General features: G+C 40.8%; 1 protein-coding gene and 1 long non-coding RNA gene across 2 annotated transcripts in view; one reads left to right on the forward strand and one right to left on the reverse strand.

Moving 5' to 3' along the window:
• Positions 1 to 15608: 15608 nt before the first annotated feature.
• LOC117936887 overlaps positions 15609 to 21580 on the reverse strand; it is a 25748-nt gene continuing 19776 nt past the window's right edge. The window contains exon 3 of the long non-coding RNA XR_004655042.1: positions 15609 to 15655. This is a non-coding gene — a long non-coding RNA (uncharacterized LOC117936887). The remainder of the gene's footprint in view (positions 15656 to 21580) is intronic.
• LOC117936884 (zinc finger protein 503-like) lies at positions 18031 to 20798 on the forward strand. Its single transcript, XM_034860366.1, has 2 exons — positions 18031 to 18662; positions 19233 to 20798. The coding sequence occupies exons 1-2, from the start codon at positions 18408 to 18410 to the stop codon at positions 20643 to 20645; spliced, it is 1668 nt and encodes a 555-aa protein (XP_034716257.1). The 5' UTR covers positions 18031 to 18407; the 3' UTR covers positions 20646 to 20798.

Raw genomic sequence — 21580 nt, forward strand, 5'->3', positions numbered from 1 at the left:
CTCTTTAGCATCCCTGTATCTCTGCAGTGGGAGACGAGGTGAAAGTATACAGCCTTTCCCTTTATGGATATGAGACAAAAGGGAGGCTGTGGTGGTTGGGCGCAGACAAGGCGGGTGGCAGTAGAGGGGGAACCTAATGGCCGTGATTAATGACAATGGGCCAGAGGAGAGCTGGGACACAGGCGCAACATATATCATCCCTTCTCATCGGTCTATGCACCTCTGTGGCCTCTTCTCTGCAAACCAGTACACTACAGTAAGCCAAAAAATGCCAAAAAACACCTTATCTGCTCTCAGTCAGCATTCCACCAAGAAGCTTCTCATACGATTCTTTATGGGCCTCGTAGATGATAGCTGAGCAAGGAAATGACATGTAGAATAAGATATAATGAGTAAGGGGGAGATAGCTGTGTGTGTGTGTGTGAGATCACTCATATTTTTCATGAACTGAATACTTCCCGTGCTTAAGTCACATTTCCAAGGTCTAATCTTCCATATGGAGAGAGATGAGTTATTGGCCATTTATGAATAGAAGTGATGATGAATGGTGCTGCATTTATCTGCATAAGTAACTCCAAGGGCTGGCACGGAGGTTCAGGCAGCTATAATAAACATAGTTTGCACTCAGGGGCAGCTACTTATTTATGAGGCTCTGTGAATAGACATTATGTGGCCATCATCAGTCCCTCTTGTTCCCTTGAGAAGAGGACAAGAAATAGCTCATAAAGATGAAATAGTTTAGGTTAGCCTGACCAGGCTCACCACCAACACTGTAGTCAACTCTACGCTAGATTTAGTTATGACCAATTAATGGACTTTTCTTATGGGAATTTAACACTCTCAGGGACTTGGGGTTTTAATTAGCAGGCACCTTGTTGGGTCTTCGTTAATGCGTAGAACTTACTGAAAACCTGGCAAATAATCCCCCATTAACACTATGGGCAGATTTAGTCATTATGAAACTGCTTTCTGCATAAAGGGATTAAAATATCTCATATGTAAATTGTTTAAGCTTTATAATCTGCTAAGAACACCATGTCATTATCCTGTACACCGGGGCCAAGTCCAGCTTTCTCCTGACCTCTACATCTCCTTTTTTTTAATAACATCACAGAACAAGCTGAAAGCTGCTTTACTAGGCTGACTTATGACAAAATTATTATCTTTTACCTAAAATGTATAAACGTCAACTTTACAACCTGTACACCTGAGCTCTGAAAATGGCAAATAATGTCAGAAGAATTGCTAGACAGGGGATCAATACCAACACAGACTAAAGGGAAACTGTACATCAGCAGCATCCAGAATCCTCAGCTTTCTAGCACTTCAATACCAGGTTATCATCCAGCCATGTTGAAATTTGTTAAACTGAATGTGTATCGTTTTCCCTGGGGTCTGTTGAATTTGTGTTGAGTGGTTTTTAAATTGATGTCCTACAAATTTTAACCCCAAATCAAATTGTTACTATATTGCAGTGAAAGTCCTGAAACTGCAAGGTTCTGACACATGGCAGCAATACAAAAAGTACAAATGGTACATTTTCCTGCAATTCATTCTGGAGATTTTGTAGTCTGGGACAACGTATTAAGCATTATGGGCACGATTTTGAATTATTGCACTGAAGCACTGCCACGAGAAATTACTTTTGCATCTACTTCCTCAGAAATAATTTCTAATTCTCACACTGAATTCTTGATTCATTTTTGAAAATCAAGCGATAGGTAGTTAGTCATTACACGGGTCATGCGTGTTTCAAGGCTGTCTGCTAATGGCAATAGTTAGAATTTCGTTTTCCCCCCCTCTTTCCGTCTTCTGTTATTGCTTAGTAAATGCTGGACGCACAAATAAGGCATCATGTGAGAAAACCAGGCGTCTTTTGTCTTACCAACTGTTTTGGCTTATTTTCCACGGGTGCTGCGTATAATTAATATCTCAGCAGTGCCCGGGGTTGTCATTTTTCAAATGGTTTCCCTGGAAATGTTCTACACCTCTTAATGGCCCTGCTAATGCTGTAGCTGTCATGTCTTGGACAGCTGCACTTTTACAAGACAAACTCAGCTGTGCCATGGGCCTCTCTGTGGACTTACTCACTCAAAGGCTTAGAGGCTGGTGCTGCCAGCTGGTGATAGTACACATAACATTTGATTAATCTTTACCGTGTGCCCATGACTGGCGAGTCACCTTCCAATGGTGTCCCTGGTGTGCTGAATATTTGTGTTATTTTGTGGTGGATGACAGATCGGCCAAATGACCCACAATACAAATGAAACCAGATGACCACTTACAGGTGGCCACCAGTGTGTTGGGGCAGTGAGCTAAGAAGATTCAGACAGGGCAGTTTACATATTTGAAATAATAACATACAACTCACACTGAACTATTTTGTTTTTTCCCAACCGGGGGCCAACCTAAGGGACACAAAAGAAATCTGAGGGGTCGCGAAATGATGAACAAGATAGGAAAGAGGAAGAACACACACACACACACACACACACACACACACACACACACACACACACACTTTGTTTACTTTGCAAGAGTGTTACCTATTTAAGTCTCAGACACATTGATTCTTTTTGAAGATTGGGGAAAATTAGAGGAATAGTTTGACATTTTGGGGATATATGCTTATTTGCTTTCTTGGTGAGAGTTTTGCATCTGTACACAAAATATGATGCTAGAGCCAGCAGGCTCTTAAACTCACTCATTAGCATATTATGTCTTGTTTGTTTAATCTTAAAATTTGATTTGCAATTATCAGTTTGAATTCAAAATTCACAGTGCAAGAGCAACACCTGATGTGCATTACACTCCAGCAAGGGACAATCCTAAAATGCACGGTCACGCTTCATCGACACAAAATGGAGGAATCTACCGTGTCGTGCTAAGTGGACACACAACACTTAATCATCTGAGAAGCAATTTTCCAAAGCATTTTGGATTCCACACCAGATATGTTTAAGTCATGGATGAAGGTGAGGCTGTTTGCTGCCATTTCAAAGCAATTGCCAATTGTATTGTTACTACAGCGACCATTCTGAATCCACCGGTTAGCTTGTCACTCAGTGAGGAAACAGAAGCAAAAAAAATGATTGTCAAGAACGTCATGAAAGTCACAGTTCTACCTGTTACACTGGGTTACAAGCTGGCGCTGCTTGTGTATAAATATCCATTAGTATAACTCAAAGCTCAAACACACATATTCAAACATGGTATTTCCAAAAACACACATTTGACTCAGCTCAATGGGCCTACATGTAAAATATAATGTGAAAGAATTGAGAAAATCATTGCTTTCCTTGCCCCAAAACCACATTCTCCCCCCAAGACAAAACAGATCCAATAAATGTCAATGCTCACCAAAAAACTAAAAATACAAATTTAAAAGGCATTAAAAAGGTGAGAAAGCAATGAGTTTTAAATGTATTTATGACTATAATATCCTTTGTGAACCCATTTAATTTCTATCCGTCCTCTTTTAACTAGCATTAACTGATAAATTTGGAATTTTCACAACTTTAAAGAAAGATCAGCTAACATTCCTCCATCACAAAACACAAAAACAAAAGATCCACTGAACTCAAGATATGCCTGTCGTGATAAGGAAATTTACCAGGATGTGTGATATAATCACTGGGCAAGCACAAGTGCTGCTATTTTCTTCATTTCAAACACAATCTCTCTATTCCTCTCTGAAAGCAGATATTGTTGACTTTGAGATGGTTATCATAATGCATGAGAGTTCAACTCGAGTTCAGGACAAACACTTCATATGCTTGTTACTTCCTAATAAGATGACATGGCACAGATAAAGCCACTGTTTGGACATGTGGATCATACATGCAGTGTGTGTGTATGAACAGTGGTGGGATGATGCGTATAAAGAATTCATTGTAACACCCAGGACTTGCTTGAGGTTAGGAGACTGCGTAAAAGTGTTTCATAAAGCCACGAGAGGTCGGTCACAGACCATAAGATGCCCTACAACACAAAAAGTTTACATAAAGGACAGGAAACGTGAAAACTTTGAAAATGTCCCTCTTGGGGTTTGATCTATTGCTTACAAACTGAAAGCCAGAGTTGTTTAACGTTTCTATCTCTGTTTGAAGCACAGCATGATGGTGGCCCTTCAACCCCCATTTTCCAGAAGCTTAGACCTGGTTGTTTGATGACGGCTTATCCCTCAGCTGAAATATTATTGCTGGACAGGCCTCTGACTGCGCCAAAAGAACAAGCTACGCAAGGATTAGCCTGCACACTCGTGCTAATGCAGTCAAACTGTCAGAGTGATCAAAGCCACTCACTCCAGATTAAAACTAATTAAAGTAGGTGGCCCTACACAAATTAATAGCTGGAGCACTCACCTGTTAAAAAGGAGGAAAAACAGCGAAAATACTTTGTTCTCTCCGTTGAAGTGAAAAAATGCCAAGCTTTTTTGTTGTCAGTCAGTTATGTGTTATGGCAAGCAGTCAGCAAACAAATTCATTTGTTTCATGAGGTTATGTAAATCTACAGTTACACCCACATGAACTCCAGCCACCAGAGGTGAGACATTATGTCCAAATGCTAACATGACAGTTGTGATTGCTGCCTTAATGGAGCGATTTAAAATAATTGGCACTTTGCTTGAAGGCCACCTTCTCATGATTAGACTTTGATTTGGCTTTTACAGGGCTGTACATTCTGTTGCAGAGTGCACATACCCTGTAGAGTTTGGAGTGGCTGCCAAAGCCATTAAAATCTAGGCTTTTTATTCCCTCCTTCCTTCCTAAAGGGCTGGTTTACCCAAATCACAAAAAATAGATACTTTGCAATTTACCTCTAGTAGTATATAGCCCTGCAGCTAGCTTTCTTTTTATGTCTTAAGGTTTTTAGATATCAGGTTTTTTGCCACCATGCCAATAAAAGGAAGTGAATGAAATTTTGATCCTGAAAGAGATAAAAAATTTGGAAAACTCAACAGCAATGTCCCTTTCCAGAAACAATATACTGGTTAATTGGATACTACACAGAAGTCACTGATTAAACTTTTTTTCTCAGAACTACACTGTACATCATAAAAAGTCCCTATTAAAACTGTTCACAGTGAGATCTCCAGATTATCCAGAGTCAGGACCATTGTTTTCCATTACCCTAACCTTCCATTATATTGGGATAGCAACACAATTACCAGTGGCAGATACAGCAAGACCAAAGGATTTTCTGTGATTTGAGTGAACTGATCTTTTAATTTGTAACCGTAACTGTAGTGCATAAGGGGTTAATAGTCTCAGATATTACAGTGATGCGAACATCTCTGACTGAGGCATCTGAACCCCAGCTGGTCAGATAGGCTTGCGGGTCATCTGAGGGCCAACGGAGGCTTCACTGATCAAGGCCTCTGCTCTCGACAGGGGGATGAATGATGACTGCAGAGTAAATGCCAAAACTATAAATTTTATCCCACACTGACCCAAAGCTGCACTAAAGTTTATTTACATTTTCCCATAGCATCTACCCTCGAACGTCAATGTCAAAGGATCTAAAGGCAGGATGAATTAGTGATTACAGTGTGTGTGCTCTAAAACACACATTGCCGGGAAAGTTAATTTCACTCCAACGTGTCCGTTGTGAGTGCCGCTGAGGAGCGAACTGAAAGGATCTTTCATTGACTTGTCTTTTCTTCTTACTCGCTCTGAATCTTGCTTTCGACTAGGTCCAGAGGAGTTGCGTTCAACCAGGAGCGGTGTCAAAACTCTTCTGCAAATACACCTTTGTGCAGTCAATTACAGACGCTAATGGGTGAATTTTTTTTTTTTTTTTTTTTTTAAACGTGAAAGAATCTGGAACCAAATACATTTATACATGTGGAAAATAAATAAATAAGCTCAGCACCCTGTGGTTAAGTTTCCAAAGGGCTTTGCAGAGAGTTGTGTTTGATGTGGATGCCTAAAGTCAACTGTGTTTGGACAGTCATGGGGTGGAGCTGCCAGGCTTTTAACTGCTCCAGAGAACACAACCCACCACAGAGCAGCACATAGGAGTACCTCTGTCCTGAGGCTGGACACAAACTATCAACTGAGAGAATGAGAGAGAGAACCACAGAGGGATTTACTCCTGCAAAGGCCTGGAGGCTATCATAGCAGAGCAACTAAAACCGCCCTAAATACATTTCTAGAGCGATTCTCAAAAAGTATTTTATACACTGCAAAGCTGCCAGAAATTAATATTAGATCTTTTATGTAAAGCATTAAATTTCCCAACACTTGTCAAAAGCAGGTGACGTGATACAGCCAACACATAATATTTTGTGAACTAAAAACTGTTTTAACTCAGATTTGTCAAAGCAGGGAAATACACAAAGATATATATTCAGTGGAGGTAAATAGAAGTCTTTGCTACTGTTATTTGGTGGTGAGCAAGGCATGCAAAGCCTAATTTGAGAGCATGAATGCGCTTAAGATATTACTGCAGGAAAGTAATCTATCACAAGCAGGCTGTTTTGGCATGTTACATACCACTGCTGAGATCATAGAGTCAGATTCTGCTTGCAATTACTACTGAAGAACCTTGGATGCAGGCAGGTGGCCATTAATCCTGCTTTTGGCCCTGGACGCTTTGACAAGTCAAAATTCCTACTGTCCTCTGTGGCACAGCTCTGGAAAAAATGCACCACAGTGGCCAAACCGCACCAGTGGTGTAATTGATGCCATCATTAATGTAATTAGGTTCACTAAAATCAGCAATACGCTATAACTTATTTTAGACTATAATGTAGGGGAGAAGTTACCACTAAAATGTAATTTATTAAGAGAAAGTACTGTAAGTTACTGTAGCTGAAGAATGAAATATAAGCTGTGACTTTAAACAGCAGACCCTTGGTTTATATAGTTTACAAAACATTTAACTAAGTAAAAGTAGCAGTACCACAATGCAAAAATACTCAGTTGCATTGAGTTTTCCTTAAGGCGAGATTATGGAACCTTTTAAAAAACCAGATAACATATTCTTCCGCTAACAAATCAGAAGTTGAATTAGTAAGCAAAAAAAAACTTACCTCTGCTATTTTCATTAAAATCAGGCCACAGCCTCACTTGGTCTAATATGACCAGTAGCTTACATTGGCTAATGCCAGTTAGATTTTGCTATGTAACTGGGGGAGTTTGCTGACTCATCTCTACATGTGCTAATGGTATGCTTAAGTTTTAGGATTTACCGTTAATTTGTTGTTCAGCAAACTGTACATTGGCTCACATTATGTAAAAGTATACAAGTATTTTTTAAATTTGTATAAGTATTATTTTCAAATACTCACTAGAAGTAGTAGCAGTATTGATAGCATTGAAATTTTACCAATTGCGATTGAGTAAATATAATAATAATATTTTACAAAAAGTACGTGTCATTCTTACCCACCTGTCTATAACAACGCCTCATGTTGTATAAACTTATCATATACACTAAGTAAGATGTGACTTCATATCTCGCTGTATCATATAATATTCTCCGTGAAATATAGTGGTATTAGTATAAAGTAGTCTGACATGGAAATGCTCCAATAGGGTACAAAATGGTAGAGTACTTGGGTAAATTTACACTTTACCCCATTGCAGCAAACTACATTATACAACTATCTGTCCTTCCAGTTGACATCCATATGTTCTGTAACAATAGACTCCCTTAAAAACTCTATTCACTCTTTGTTATCGTCACAAAACCGTCTTGTTTACCATACAAAGAGTGTGGTTTCATCTGAGTGAAAGCAACACAGACACGATGAAAAGAAAAGGGCTTCAAAGGAACAGATTCATCATTGTGTGTCGCCCCTCCTACCCACGCTACACCTACACATTGCTGTGATCAGGTCATTTAGCTGTTTAATGTGGTATGACATTTTATCCCCCACCTTAAGCATCTTAAAGCAGTGTGTTATGCACAAAGTACTTTCAGTGTCAGCAAATGGCTCAGAGTTTCTTTTACCCTCTGATGGTTTAGTCGAACAAAAAAGGAAATAAATGTCCCAAACACAGGAAAATGTTGATTTTGCCAGAACATAAAGCTGTAGACGGCTTAAAATAAGAAGCTCTGTAGAGGATGAAGTTTACTTCACAATCCAGAACTAATGGGAGTTCACATTGACTAATCTGAAGTTATAAAGGGGACAAAAGTTAATTAAAAAAGACCACTACTGAGAATTCACATAAAGAAAAGAAAGTGGCTACTTGGGGAAAAACACAAATGAACCTGTAGAAAAACGTCAGAATCCACTTGACATGCCATGAACTGTGGTGCTAAACATTTTGTCACACGTCCAAATATCTGCATAGAGACTCATGTTATGCCCCAGCATCTGTGTCCGATCTGAATAACTAGCATGACTCCCGTGCAGATGGTCACAGGATGTGACCACCTCGTATTGCCTGTTCCCATCCATCTACCAGTAAATAGCTCCTTTGACATACTATCCCCGCTATGTCTCACATGATTGCTGCCATTTTGGAAATAACACAATGAAGAAGAAGAGATGAGAAGAAGCCTTTTTTTTCTCCCAAAGTTTCAAAACATCACACCACACGTACGGTGCTTCCCACAAGAACATTTGACCTGTTTGTGGCAGGCCGTAAGTCACAAGTTAGTCCTCTTGATATCACTCCTTCAAAATCTTAATGTCCAACTGCCCTTCTTCATGGCCCTTGCTCAACAATTAAATCAGATTTATAACTACTGTCATAGGGAGGGATGACAGATAAATTAATCTTCCCTTCAAGTTTACATCTTGGGCATCTGGACTGCTGATCTTGCCCTAACAAGTGCAAAGGTCTCCGTCTTTTACTGTTGATGTGTTCATGGCTGGAGATGAATGGCTCTGTCATAGAAATCTATTTATACAGCCGTTCTATGGCAGTGCCACTAGATCCAGGACATTGCACTTCCCTGAGACGAGCACCAGCATCTGTTAGAGGAAGCAGGCAAATGACACTCCTTTGGATATAGAGCACTGTTCAATGTAATCTGTGTCAGTTACTGTTAGGTTGAAAATACATGTACCCAAAATACAATAATTTAAACAATTAACACTGACAAAGTAATGAGATGATGCACACTTCTCTATTGTTTTACCACTTTTTTTATTCACTTGTCCAATTATCTTATAAATTGGTGAGGATTTGTTGAAATTTGTTTGAGGTATGGGGGGAATTTTTTTCTGCACTTTAAGGATAAGTCTGGCAATATTCTTTAATGTGTCACACCAACAACACCACCACTGCATTAGTGCATCTCTTAATACTTCCTACTTCCTACTTCTGTGGCTCTCAGCCCTAAGCCTACTGATTCCTATTGAAAACACAAGAAAGACTAACACAAGACATTCGTGTACAGTTTGGTGTATTGACGAGATGGCATATCTACCAAGACAGTCACACAAATACACTTTAAACACTCCCATACTTGGAGATGAACGTGTTACTATCAAATGTTTTGTAGAGAATGGCAGTGCAGAGTTATTACAACAACGACTGAAAGACAGGACCACCAGGACTGTAGAACTCAAGCTTGTCATTGTTGGCCCACCCTCCTCAGTACCTACCACACCTCCTCACGCCATCACATGAAACACAGCCACTACCCTCCCCTGCCTCTACAACAAAAGATGCTTTGAGGTCACGCTCCTGTTCTTTGTGCCCACCGCAGCGCGTCAGAGAGAGAACAGAACCAATCGAGACAAGGGTGATTTAAGAGCAGCTTATAACGAAAGGACGTCCATCATAAAAGGAAAAAACATGCCATTTTGAAGAACCATTATGGTGATGTTCAAGTAAAATAAGTTTTCCAGGTCTAAAATTAACCCATTGAGGTACATCAAAATCAAATCAATTGACTTTCCTCATCAAACTGAGTAACGGTCTTCATTGATGATAGTATGCCTGAGCTTTAAGCTGCTCCCTCCCCTTTAATATTCATCGCCCCAAGAATCCTCTGTGGGGGTTTAAAACTTCAAACACTACCTCATGAAAAAGTCAGGAGGTGTCAGACATGCGTTCCCCCTCCTTGCCCCCCCAACCCCGCTGGCTTGCAAACACCAAAGGCCAGAATTGATTTTATGTGAAGCAGGACCAACTCCACCCCCGTCAAGGATCCCCTGCCTCACCCCCGCCTGTGGCCCCATGCACCATCAACAACTAGGAAAAGACAAAAGCAAAATATTGACAAGGTATCTCTGATTTTCAGAGTTCATTTAGCTAATTATGTATCACGTACAGCAACTGCACAGCATGTTTTGCAGAATATAATTTCCTTCCAAGAACATCTGAAGAAAGTTAAATTGTCAGATTCATTTTTTTGCTCTAATTCCACATAGATCATCCTTGTGTATGAGCTAATAAAGTGAGGTTTATGGAAGATTCATGACAGATTATCCTAGGTAAGAGTGCTGTCCTGCGACTCAGCAGGCTTTAAAGTTAGTCCAGCTGTACATAAAAAAATGCATTATGAAAGGTCATACAAAAGCCAACTGAGATAAAGGTCTGAGGTGGCTTTCTTGTATGGTGATCCATTTACAATCCTCTTTAAATTACACATTCCTTCCTGTTTGTCTGCATGTGCACATCCTGCTAGGCAATGTAACACAGTGCAGGTAAATTTCTAATTTTCATCACTAATCTTTGTGTTTTTGGAAATTGCCCTTAACTTCTAAGCATCAAAGTTTAGTCTCTCATCTCTGTCCTTCCTGCCACCTCTAAATGCTCCTTTGTCTAATAAAAGAAAAAATGTCCCCAAAATGTATTTACATCTTTAAATTCAACAAAACCTATATATCTCTAATGTTTCTTGCCCTGACTTATTTTTGTGATGTCATCAAGTTACTAGATCTTAGCAATTACTTTGTTGAGTACACTGTTATTATAAGGGATGGTTGAAGTTGTAATAAACCGGAATTATCCTTTAAGTTTGAAAGGTATTTGCCAGGCAAAAGTGATATCCGCACCAGTAACCTACTGTATATGTGAGTGACTTGTACAGTAATTTACTAAAAAGGATACCACCCGACCCATAACACATTACAAAATCAAAGCTGAAAATAAAATCCTGATGACAAACTAATATTTAATGATGCTGGGACCACAGTTTATGCACCATAATAAAGCGCCTATTAAAACAATTTAATGCGGATGATTCCTAACATTAAGTGTTAATGCATGTTAATGGGTGTGACAGACTTATTTTTTTTCTACTCCTGTAGACTTGTGTTTTTTATGTCCCTAAGAAAATGTGCAGTTTTTGTCTGCAGTAAATGCCTTAATAGAACTGCCCATGAAGAAGTGGGGCAGCATATGAAAAGACAAAAACAGGCTGGAAAGCAAGCAGCCATGAATGTGTTTTGGAACAGAGGTTTTAGGAGCCTGACATCTATGTGTGAAACATGACTTCCTTATTTTTAACAGTGGGCTCTTCAACTACTGGCTTGATGTCAGCCTCGCGTTCTAATGGACAGCCACAAAGCTGACAGGCTGTAAATCAGAGTGGCTATAGAAAGCCATTAGTCGAGGGATACACAATAAAAAGCGGTAATGGTCTCATAAAGCCTGCAACACCACAGCAGACATTCTGATTCTGTCTATTAAGGGCTGCACGCAGGCTCGGATGAGTGAAAATAAGGAAGCCACTTTTCTTTGGTGCATTGTTGCCTGGGGTCTTGTGATCATTGTACAGTAAGATGCACTGCCCTGAGAGCTATTTATTTACACTGTACTCCGACTGAGTGAATATTAGAGGAGAACATTGTGATTTAGAAGTGCTTATATTAATCTACGTGTTACAGATGCCGCATTAATTTACTGTGAGCTGGTTATAAATGCCAGATGTGCTCAGAGTGCTGGTTATAGTATCAAGAACAACAGTTTAGATTTGTTGTTATGGTGGGTGCAATCTGGTCCTCAAATCCTATTATTAAAAGGGACAGGTTGGGACAGACAGAAGAAGATAGATTCATGGCTTCATCCCAGCACAATGGAGATAAATAGAACAGAATTGAATTTGTAGCGTTTACAGCATTAAAAAAAATAGCACAAGAGTCATGCTAGTAGCTTTGTAATAATACACTTAGGCACAACAGTGCTTTAAACTACAGTAAATGTCCAGCATACGCATGCTAACATGCTCACAATAACTATGCTGACGTGCTGATGTTAGGAAGGTATAATCTTTATCATGTACACCATCTTGGTTTAGCATGCTAGCATGTCTAACTGCTATGAGTGTAAGTGAAACAGACGTATAGTAAAATTTGACAGATATAACATTAAGGGCTAAAGATCTTAAATATGCACCTCAAGGCTACAAGCTCATGATGACTTTCTGTGTTCATCCTAATAAATCTAATTAACCAGAAAGAATAATCTTTGAAACCATGCCAACTTTTTAGCTATTCAAAATCTGCACGGCATATGTCTAAATAATTTCAGCTGAAATTACCCTGAATTTCTCTTCTCAAAAGATAAAGTCTGCTGAGTGACATTTCAACAGGCTGTTTCTAACTTCCAAGTTAGAAGACTGAACTCGCCTGAAGACAATGACAAGCTCCTCTGTCTGATGTCACTTCCCATTTCCAGGCCAACTGCTATCTGCTACAGGCTTCTGCCAATAATAGCTCATCAAAACAACACAACCCTCCTTGGCACCAAAATAAAGGCAACGGTCCACGTCGATGCCACTCAGTTGTCAATTAAGACCCCTCTTCACACTGACACTTGTGACTTAAAAGAAACAGTCAAGAATGTGATGAATTTGAGACGACAGATGAGAAGGCAGTACGCTGCGTTGCAGTACCATAATGCGCTTGAGATATGGATAACAACTGACACCACTGGCAGGTCTTATGAAGTTTGATTTCATTTGTCAGGTCTCTTCTACTTTGTCTTTTAGCTCGCGCGCTCCATCACTCTTCAATCATCGTGGTAATAGCTCATTCTGATAGCCTAAAGACACTCACACTTCCATTATAAATGCAAAGCCACAAATATAGTAGGTGCTGCTGTGGACTACACATTGAGATGGCATCATAATGCTATATTTAACTTTATATGTATAACTGCATATGGTGTATGTATAAAAAAAAGACAAATTAACCCAATTCTGGACTTATTGGCTCTCTGAAATTCAAACTATTTCACAACATGGAAATGTATGCACACGATCACATAAACCACAAGAAGACAGAGAAATTAACCATCAACCTCGGTATTTGATCACTAAGTAGACAAATGGAGCAGTAACTGTCCAAGCCTGTCTCGGTGAATACCTTGCATGCTCATCTCCAGCCAACCACATGACGCTAATTCCTGACTGAAGTGCACCTCCTCCGTATCCCTAATCCTGCCTGTGAAATGTGACAAGATCATTTTTAAGGCCTACTTTAGTCTGAATAATCTGCCCATCACAGACGTTCATCCCGACCTGCACAGGGCTTCCAGTGTCATAACATGCTACCTGTACATTTTCACCCCGGCTTAGGCTCCATAAATTAAATCTGGAGAAGTAAATGTGAGGGATCAGCATCTAGTGCTGCATGTGTGCCGATGTGGAGAACGTTGATTTTACACTGGCGGCCTCACAAACAAATACAGCGTGTAGTGTCTTTTCATTTGAGATTCAATACTTAAAATAAAGGTTTGCAATGAATAATCAAGGGAATTCATTAACAACCATTTTGATAACTGATGATTTATCGAGAAGAAAAGCCTAAACATTCTCAATTTCCAGCTTCTCAAATGTGAGTATTTGCTGCTTTTTCTGTTTTATATCCTTGAAAAAGTGAATATTTGGGCATTTGTAACTGTTTGTCAGAAAAAACAGGTAATTTGAATTACTGAAAGTGGGCTCGAGGAAATAAGTATATGCTTTTTCACCAAGGATTGAACAATAAATCTATAATGGAAATAATCATCATATGAAGCCTCACTGGTATTGAAAATTTGCTCAATCAAGTCATAAAAAGTCAGCGTGATTGCACTGTCTTTCTTTCTAAACCCAATACACAAGTAGATGCGGTATGGTAGGTCTTACAGGAGCTTCTTGAAGTTTCTACAAAGTTCCCAACCAGTAATATGGCAGCTGTCAGGTTGAATTGAGCCATTGGTTCCAGTGCTAACAGGGAGTGTAGGTGAAGTTAACGCTTCTCTACAGCATGACTACAACCCGCCAGGATCCTCGACCTACCTGATGGCAAGTGGACGACAGCATATAATCTCCATAGGCTTTACTTCAAACTCCTGACCAGCTTTAACTAATTGGAGAGACAACGTGAAAAAGACCCTTCACCGTCGCGATCTTGGCTGCACCTCAACTCTCTCCATCATGCTGCGCTACCGTCGTCTGACTTCCGGCGGGATAGTGCAAGTTCTTCATGTCAGCACCGAGTTGAGCTCTCGCAAATGAAGTCAACGCTACAGTACTTGACATAGATGGGGTGGGGGGGCTTCTAAGTATCTGAAATGTCCTGTCTTACACATAATATCCGTAATACTTCCTGACACTTTCTCCTATAACCTCTTATTCTATGCCAGCTTCTGTGGGGCCCTTTTTCCCCTTACTGGGCGCAGAAGAAAAGCAGTCTATTTTCTTGTCATATTCAGTTGAAAGGCGACTCTCAACTTGGAGTCTAATTTCCTGCACTTTAAAGACAGTCGACATGCAAGGTGCATTACCATACTATCAAGGTGATGGGAGCAATTTCAAACTGTCAGTCAGTCATGGAAATATCAGAGCAACTTAATGTCTACTGCAACCTGTCAAAGGCTCCTGTGAAGTGGTGGAGAGTGTAATCTGAGTCTTATTCACTCAACCCCATTTACTTGTCAGTGTAGCTCTCTGTTTTACTTTGAATGGTATTACATAATGTGATGGGATATGGTATAGCCATAATATCTACATGTATACATAGATGTTTCCATGAAGAGGTTCAACTGTGGCAGATTTAAAAATATATATGGGGGAAAAAAGAAAATGTACAGCTGATGAACTTATACAGAGTGCAGTTATATTAAGAATCCCATTGTTTCAGACTAAGTATGAAACTGCACCTCATATGATCACACAATTCTTGCTTCACAGACAGCAGATAGTTAAGACTGTTAATTTCCCGATAGACACACCACTGTGGGTGACACACTGGGGCTGTACTTAACCATTATTAATGTGACAGGCCTCAGTGCAAAGCAAATCAATTAAACAGGAGCAATCACCATAGTCTGGATAACAGCCTTTTAAGACTGTTTCCATGTGACAAGGAGGTCCTCGATCCAGGCCTCTGCACCAGGACTTGACAGGTCAAAAAAGAGGCATGACACAATAGCACCTTCTAACCATCATCTTGCCTTTTTACCTGTCAGATCCAGTCGGCCTGTCTGGCTGCTGACGTGGCACGCCCTGTGCTGCCACAATGTCATGTCGGGGGAATTTTTTATGCCATTTGCTCGACATTATAATGCAGCATTTATCTAAGCTATACGTCAAGAAGTTTTGCACCGGAGTTTTGGTCATTTTTCCTATAGTTTCAGTTACAGGCCCTTTGAGATGTTTTTGATGTACATTTGCCTGTCTAAAAAGATCAGAATAACAAAACTGAAGCAGTGATCTGTCTCCATGTGTCCACTGCTGCCTGTAACCTCCAAAATGTCTGGCTATAAAAAAAAAAAGCAAGTTTCACAAAAATATTACTTTTACACGTCATCATTAGGTCAGTTATTACATAGAACAAATACTGACAAGAGTTCAAAATCGGCTTAAAAATTGAATGAACTACAGTATAATGTGCAGTTGTCTAATCAACCCTGCAGTAGCCTACTTTCATAGCTAAATTATACAACATGGTTTTAACAGCAGCTCCTGTCACTGTGACTCTAATTGCCCTTATGTTAATATAATGATATATTGTGAAGTTGTTTTCAACACACGCTGAAGTTGTACCTTAAAACCACACTGCTGTACATAGAATAAAAACAAAAAGGGGCAGGTGGGCATTTAAATTTGACACAAACCTAAAAAAAACAAAGAGAACACTTTAATAGCAAAACCATAACTTTGTCCATTTGAGAACTAAATAAGCTTCTAAAAATGATTCATAGTTTTTGCCAACCTGTATGGTATACTATTTGTGTAATGTTTTTGTTTATTTATCATTTTGTATTTTTTTTGGCCAAGAACAAGGGTAAAGATAAGGACAGTCAATGGACCACAGTGTAACAAAAGCAGCCAATACAAAGGAAAAAATCAAATAGAGTTTTTAGATGTTTAAGGGTCATAACTGGAAATGTGTTTAATGAGCACATTTTCACATTTTTATTAATAGAAAATGTCATTTCTAGGGACTGGAAAGGTTCCATTTTGGATATTGGTAACAAAATGGCCATAGAGTGTGCTTAATAAAGAAACTTTATCATGTTGTAAAAAGTAATTAGTGAACCTCAACTCAGTTTACTCCAGTTTTTAATTTGCAAAAGTTTGAGTTGCAAAGTGTGAGCTCTAAGACTTTCAGAGAAAGACAAAAACCTTGACCTAAAATATGATTAAAACCCCAACTTGGAAATAAGGTCTTATGTCCAAAATTCTAAACCACCCCTTTAATCTTTAAATGTAATGCCTAAGCTAAAGGCTTAGTTTCTGTATAGGCACCCAACCCTGCTTGTAAACGGTTGTGTTTGCACGGACTCTGTGTGATTCATAAACGTGTCCTTGTTTGAAATACTAGCAGGAGATTTCAGGCTTTACGTTTAAAAGTAATGAATTACGGCGATGAAAAAATGTGCAGCCATTTAAGGATAAAGCAGAGAATTTGGTGTCTGCCGCTGCGAGCCATCCATCACGTCCACAATAAAGGAGTTTTTGCCTGACGGTCCAAATTTATGGTCGCCCTTCTCTGCCCTAATAACTCCAAGCGCTGTGTCAGAGCCTGACAGCCGTTGCCGAAAACAGCACCCCTGTTATCAATCAAAAAACACTTGCATATGTTTAACTTTCGCCTGATCAGCAAGACATTTATAGGCTATTGAGTAATAAAATAAGTGGGTCTATTTCAATGGGAAGATATGTGGAAGCTTTAAATGATTAATGGCTGGCACAAGGGGGGTTTTCAGCACTTTGGGTATAATAAAAAACATTTTTGGGCTTGAATGTGGAGGAATATTTTTAATTTCCAAGACAAAAAGACCTGAAAAATTACATCATAGTAAATAGATGTCTGCAGCAGAATTGGGGCTCTGTAAAAATGCCTCAGAGCTTATCTCTAATTAAGCAAATAGCAGTTTTGAGTTTTACCAGACAGGCAGACTAACGGGCCTAAATAATGATAGAGTAAGGGAGAGACACGTCACTTCTTCACTCCACGTCTCAAGGATTCACTTAACAGTAGTTGATCTGAATACGACTGAGAAACGGCACACAAAAAAACTGCAGACAGCTGACAGATAACTGGCACGCAGCAGGACAGGGAACTGACAGATGACAGGCTGTGTGACTGAGAGGAGAAGGTTGCTGAAAATGTGAAACATACTGATGGATATTGGTGAATGTTGGAGTGAATATCTGACTATAAAGACCCTTGGCTTGGGAATTCTGTGTTTTTTAGAGTCACAAAATAATTCATTAATAAGTCCCCATGGTGCAAAGACTCAGAGACACACTTGGACGGGCTTGAACTACTTTTTCCTAATTGCTATGGACTTTTTCAAAGACAATTCGCTCAAAATTACTTACTTGAAATTAAAAAAAAAAAGTTTAAATGTCGTAACCAGAGGTGTCAATTTGTCTAACATCGTGCAATACCAAGCATTTTCAGACTCTTCTGTCTGTAATAAATTGTACAAATTAATATGTCTTTTGCCCTCACTTGACATAAAGTGGTTTTGGTCATTTTTATCCCCTCATTAGCGGGGTCTACCTTCCCCAAAACCACATAGGGTTGAGAGGTGGATCATGCGTAACGCCACTTATGCTAAGAGAATATAAAAACTCAAATTTTAAGCGCTTGCAGTGGATGAAGTATGAAATACACGCCCGTGTGAGGAGGAAACGTCACATTCACTCGAGCACCCGATCACCTCGCGATCCCTATTTGATTGGGAGGCGGCAACGGCTGTGATCTGCGGACTAATTCAGATGCTGCTTGGGAGGAGGCGGAGTGATCTCTCCCGCCCGCTACCCACGTATACGGAGTCCGCTCTCGGACCCGCAGCCACACTGTCAGAGCGACGCCGGGGAGGAAGCAACGCGGCTGTGATACGCACGGATTCTTTTCTCGCACTCAACGTCTCTTAAGGATTTAATATTGTTTATTGTATTTCTGGCAAAGGCTTTAGCCGTGTGACGTTTTGAGTGTTGGCTTTATTTACCCTACACATGTATGTCTCAACCTTTTTAACGAGAATTGGGTCATGAGCACATCGCCCACGGTCTCTGTCCTGAGAAACAGCAAGAATCCAGCGTGGGAGAGCGGCTCCTCGGGGGAGAAGGGCTCAGTGAAGATCAGCCAGCTATTTGTCCACAACTCCGTCTCTCCTGCAGACCCTTCTCGTCAAGCCAGTCGTCTTCCCATAAAGGTTTTGAAAATGCTTACCGCTCGGGCAGGACACATTTTACACCCGGAGTACCTTCAGCCTTTACCGTCCACTCCCATCAGTCCCATCGAGGTAAGCACCAACGCCGTTGTGAAAACGTTCGCGGACACGGGCATCAATTCGCTAAATGTCAAACTACACCGTGCATTACTTCCAGAACGCTTCGAACCCGCTATGGGATGTTTTTTTCGGGATAACTTGGGTCAATCACTGATGACAAGATTGAATTTGTGTTCGATTAAAATAAACACTAGCCCTCTCCTAACGTGATTTTCAGACTTGATATTCTTGTCGACTTCTGACATTTTCGCTTGTTTTTTTTTGTCTGCGTAAAGGAGTCAAATTTTGACTCGCTTTGGAATTTAATGACCTTCTTGTAGCAAATTGATGCTCTTGTTTGTGAGGTCATTTTCGTCGTGTGGCAGTTGTTCAGTCTTATCTTCTATCTAATGTAAATCAGCTCGGTGTGTACGCTTCCTCTTTACATACCCATTACGCTGAGTTGTTTGAGTTTCATCCCGAGATAAGTCCATGCGCAATGCGTAAACTACGCGGAACGGTCATGTGCACATTTACCACAAAACATAGTAAGTACACGTGCTTTTATTAATTTCACTAACAGTATTTTGTCTTATTTCACAGCTGGATGCCAAGAAAAGTCCACTGGCTCTTTTGGCCCAAACGTGCTCTCAGATCGGCAAACCGGACCCGCCGTCCTCCTCCAAACTGTCCTCTGTGACCTCAAATGGATCTAGTGACAAGGAGACCAAATCCGGTCCGCTGAAAATGAGCGACATCGGAGCCGACGACAAATCTAGCTTCAAACCTTACTCCAAATCGTCAGAGAAGAAGGACTCGAGCAGCAGCCTCAGTGGAGATAAAACCAGTTTCCGAGTGCCTAGCGCCACCTGCCAGCCGTTCACCCCCAGGACAGGCAGCCCCAGCTCCTGCACCTCAGTCTCCCCTCTGCCGGCTGAAGGCAAAGCCGGAGACAAGGAGGAAAAGAAGGAGTCTGATAGCAATAAAAGCAGTACGACGGAGAGTAATGGTAGCCATAGGATAAGTGGAATTACCTCTGTTGGCAGCCCACACCATGAGAACACATCTGGATCAAAGACTGTTACGTCAGACTCACCATCTGTAACCTCATCGTCTTCTTCCGTCCTCGGCTCTGGACTGGTGGCCCCTGTTTCCCCATATAAGCCCGGTCATACAGTTTTCCCCATGCCACCTTCTGGTATTTCCTATCCTGGAAGTTTAGCGGGAGCATATGCACATTACCCGCAACCGTTCCTTCCTCATGGAATGACCCTTGACCCAACCAAATCCAGCAGCCAGCTGTTAAGTGCACAGTTTGCTGCTGCCAGCTCACTGGGTTGCAGTAAAGCAGGAACAAGTCCCTTAGCTGGAGCATCCCCGCCGACTCTAATGTCCGCTAGCCTGTGTCGAGACCCCTACTGCCTGAGCTACCACTGCTCAAGCCATTTGTCTGGTGCATCCAGCGCTAACTGTGCACATGACTCTGCTGCGGCTGCGGCGCTCAAATCTGGATACCCACTCATGTACCAGACGCACCCATTACACAGCGTGCACTCCTCGGCCCCGTCCTTCAGCGGACATCCCTTATATCCTTACGGTTTTATGCTTCCCAATGACCCCCTGCCGCACGTGTGTAACTGGGTGTCTGCTAACGGACCTTGTGATAAGCGATTTTCCTCCTCCGAGGAGCTTCTCGGCCACTTACGGACTCACACGGCCTTCGCCGGTACGGAGAAGTTGATATCTGGGTACCCGGGGTCATCTTCACTCGCCAACGCCGCTGCTGTTATGGCTTGTCACATGCATATGCCACCTAATGGCAGCCCCGGCGCGCTGGGCCTCAGGGCCCCCCATCACCCCCTCGGACTGAGCAGCCGCTATCACCCCTATTCAAAGAGCCCCCTGCCCACACCCGGGGCCCCAGTGCCGGTGTCCGCGGCCACAGGGGCATATTACTCCCCGTACGCCTTTTATGGACAAAGACTGACAACAGCCTCGGCCTTAGGATACCAGTAGAGCCAAAAAATATACATTTATAAAAGCAGATTTAGGCCCAATAAGTTTTATATTGTACTTCATGCAAGAACTGGATCCATGTGGGGATCAGTGTATTTATTTGCGATAGCTTCAAGCGTGACTAAAATAAAAAAAAAATAACATAACTTTGAAGACTCAATGTGCATTATTTTACACAGGGGAGAGTATTGGTAATGTTTACCTGCTGTGCATCGAAGTGATTTTGTGCTGATTAAAATGGGAGCTTTTTAAGTAATATGGATTTTAATCTTCATGTTGATTCGACTGTAAGTCTTGCAAAAGTAATTTTAATTGTGCATCACTCAGACGAGTTACAGGGCCGCCAGTGCCGAGTGATTTGACAGAAAGATGGACGTGTTAAATCAATCAGAGCAGCTTCTTCAGAATTGTCATTGATTTATTTATGGGGAGCGAAACGTTTCATGAAGGCCGGTTTTACCTGAATGGCATTTTTAAAGCTCCAGGCAGCTCTGACACGGTTTACAAAGATTTTTTTTTTTTTAAATCACACGAATTACCCCAACCCAGAAGGTCAAATAAGTTCAAAAAGCTTCAAGTTTAAGTACAAGGAATTCGTCAGCCTAATACATATTTATTATTTCTATATCTTTTTTGAGGGGGAAAGGCATTCGTTTGGCTGTATAATTAAATTGTATCTAATTCCTTTTATCTTAATAATAGCCATGGTTTTGTCTTTTATGTTTTGGTGTAACAAAAAGGTGCCTACAGATGGAGAACAAATTATATAATTGCAAAACCTTTGCATGTTTTTATATTTTTAAATGTAATATGAGCTAATAGAGAGGTTTTTGTGAGCATGCATATTTTTGTTTTGTTAACCTTATGGTGACAAGAAACTGAAACCTATAGGCCTCGGTGACGTATAGCTACTGTGTGTGTGTGTGTGTGTGTGT

Source organism: Etheostoma cragini, chromosome 21 (genome assembly GCF_013103735.1).
Source record: "Etheostoma cragini isolate CJK2018 chromosome 21, CSU_Ecrag_1.0, whole genome shotgun sequence".
Lineage (NCBI taxonomy): Eukaryota > Metazoa > Chordata > Actinopteri > Perciformes > Percidae > Etheostoma > Etheostoma cragini.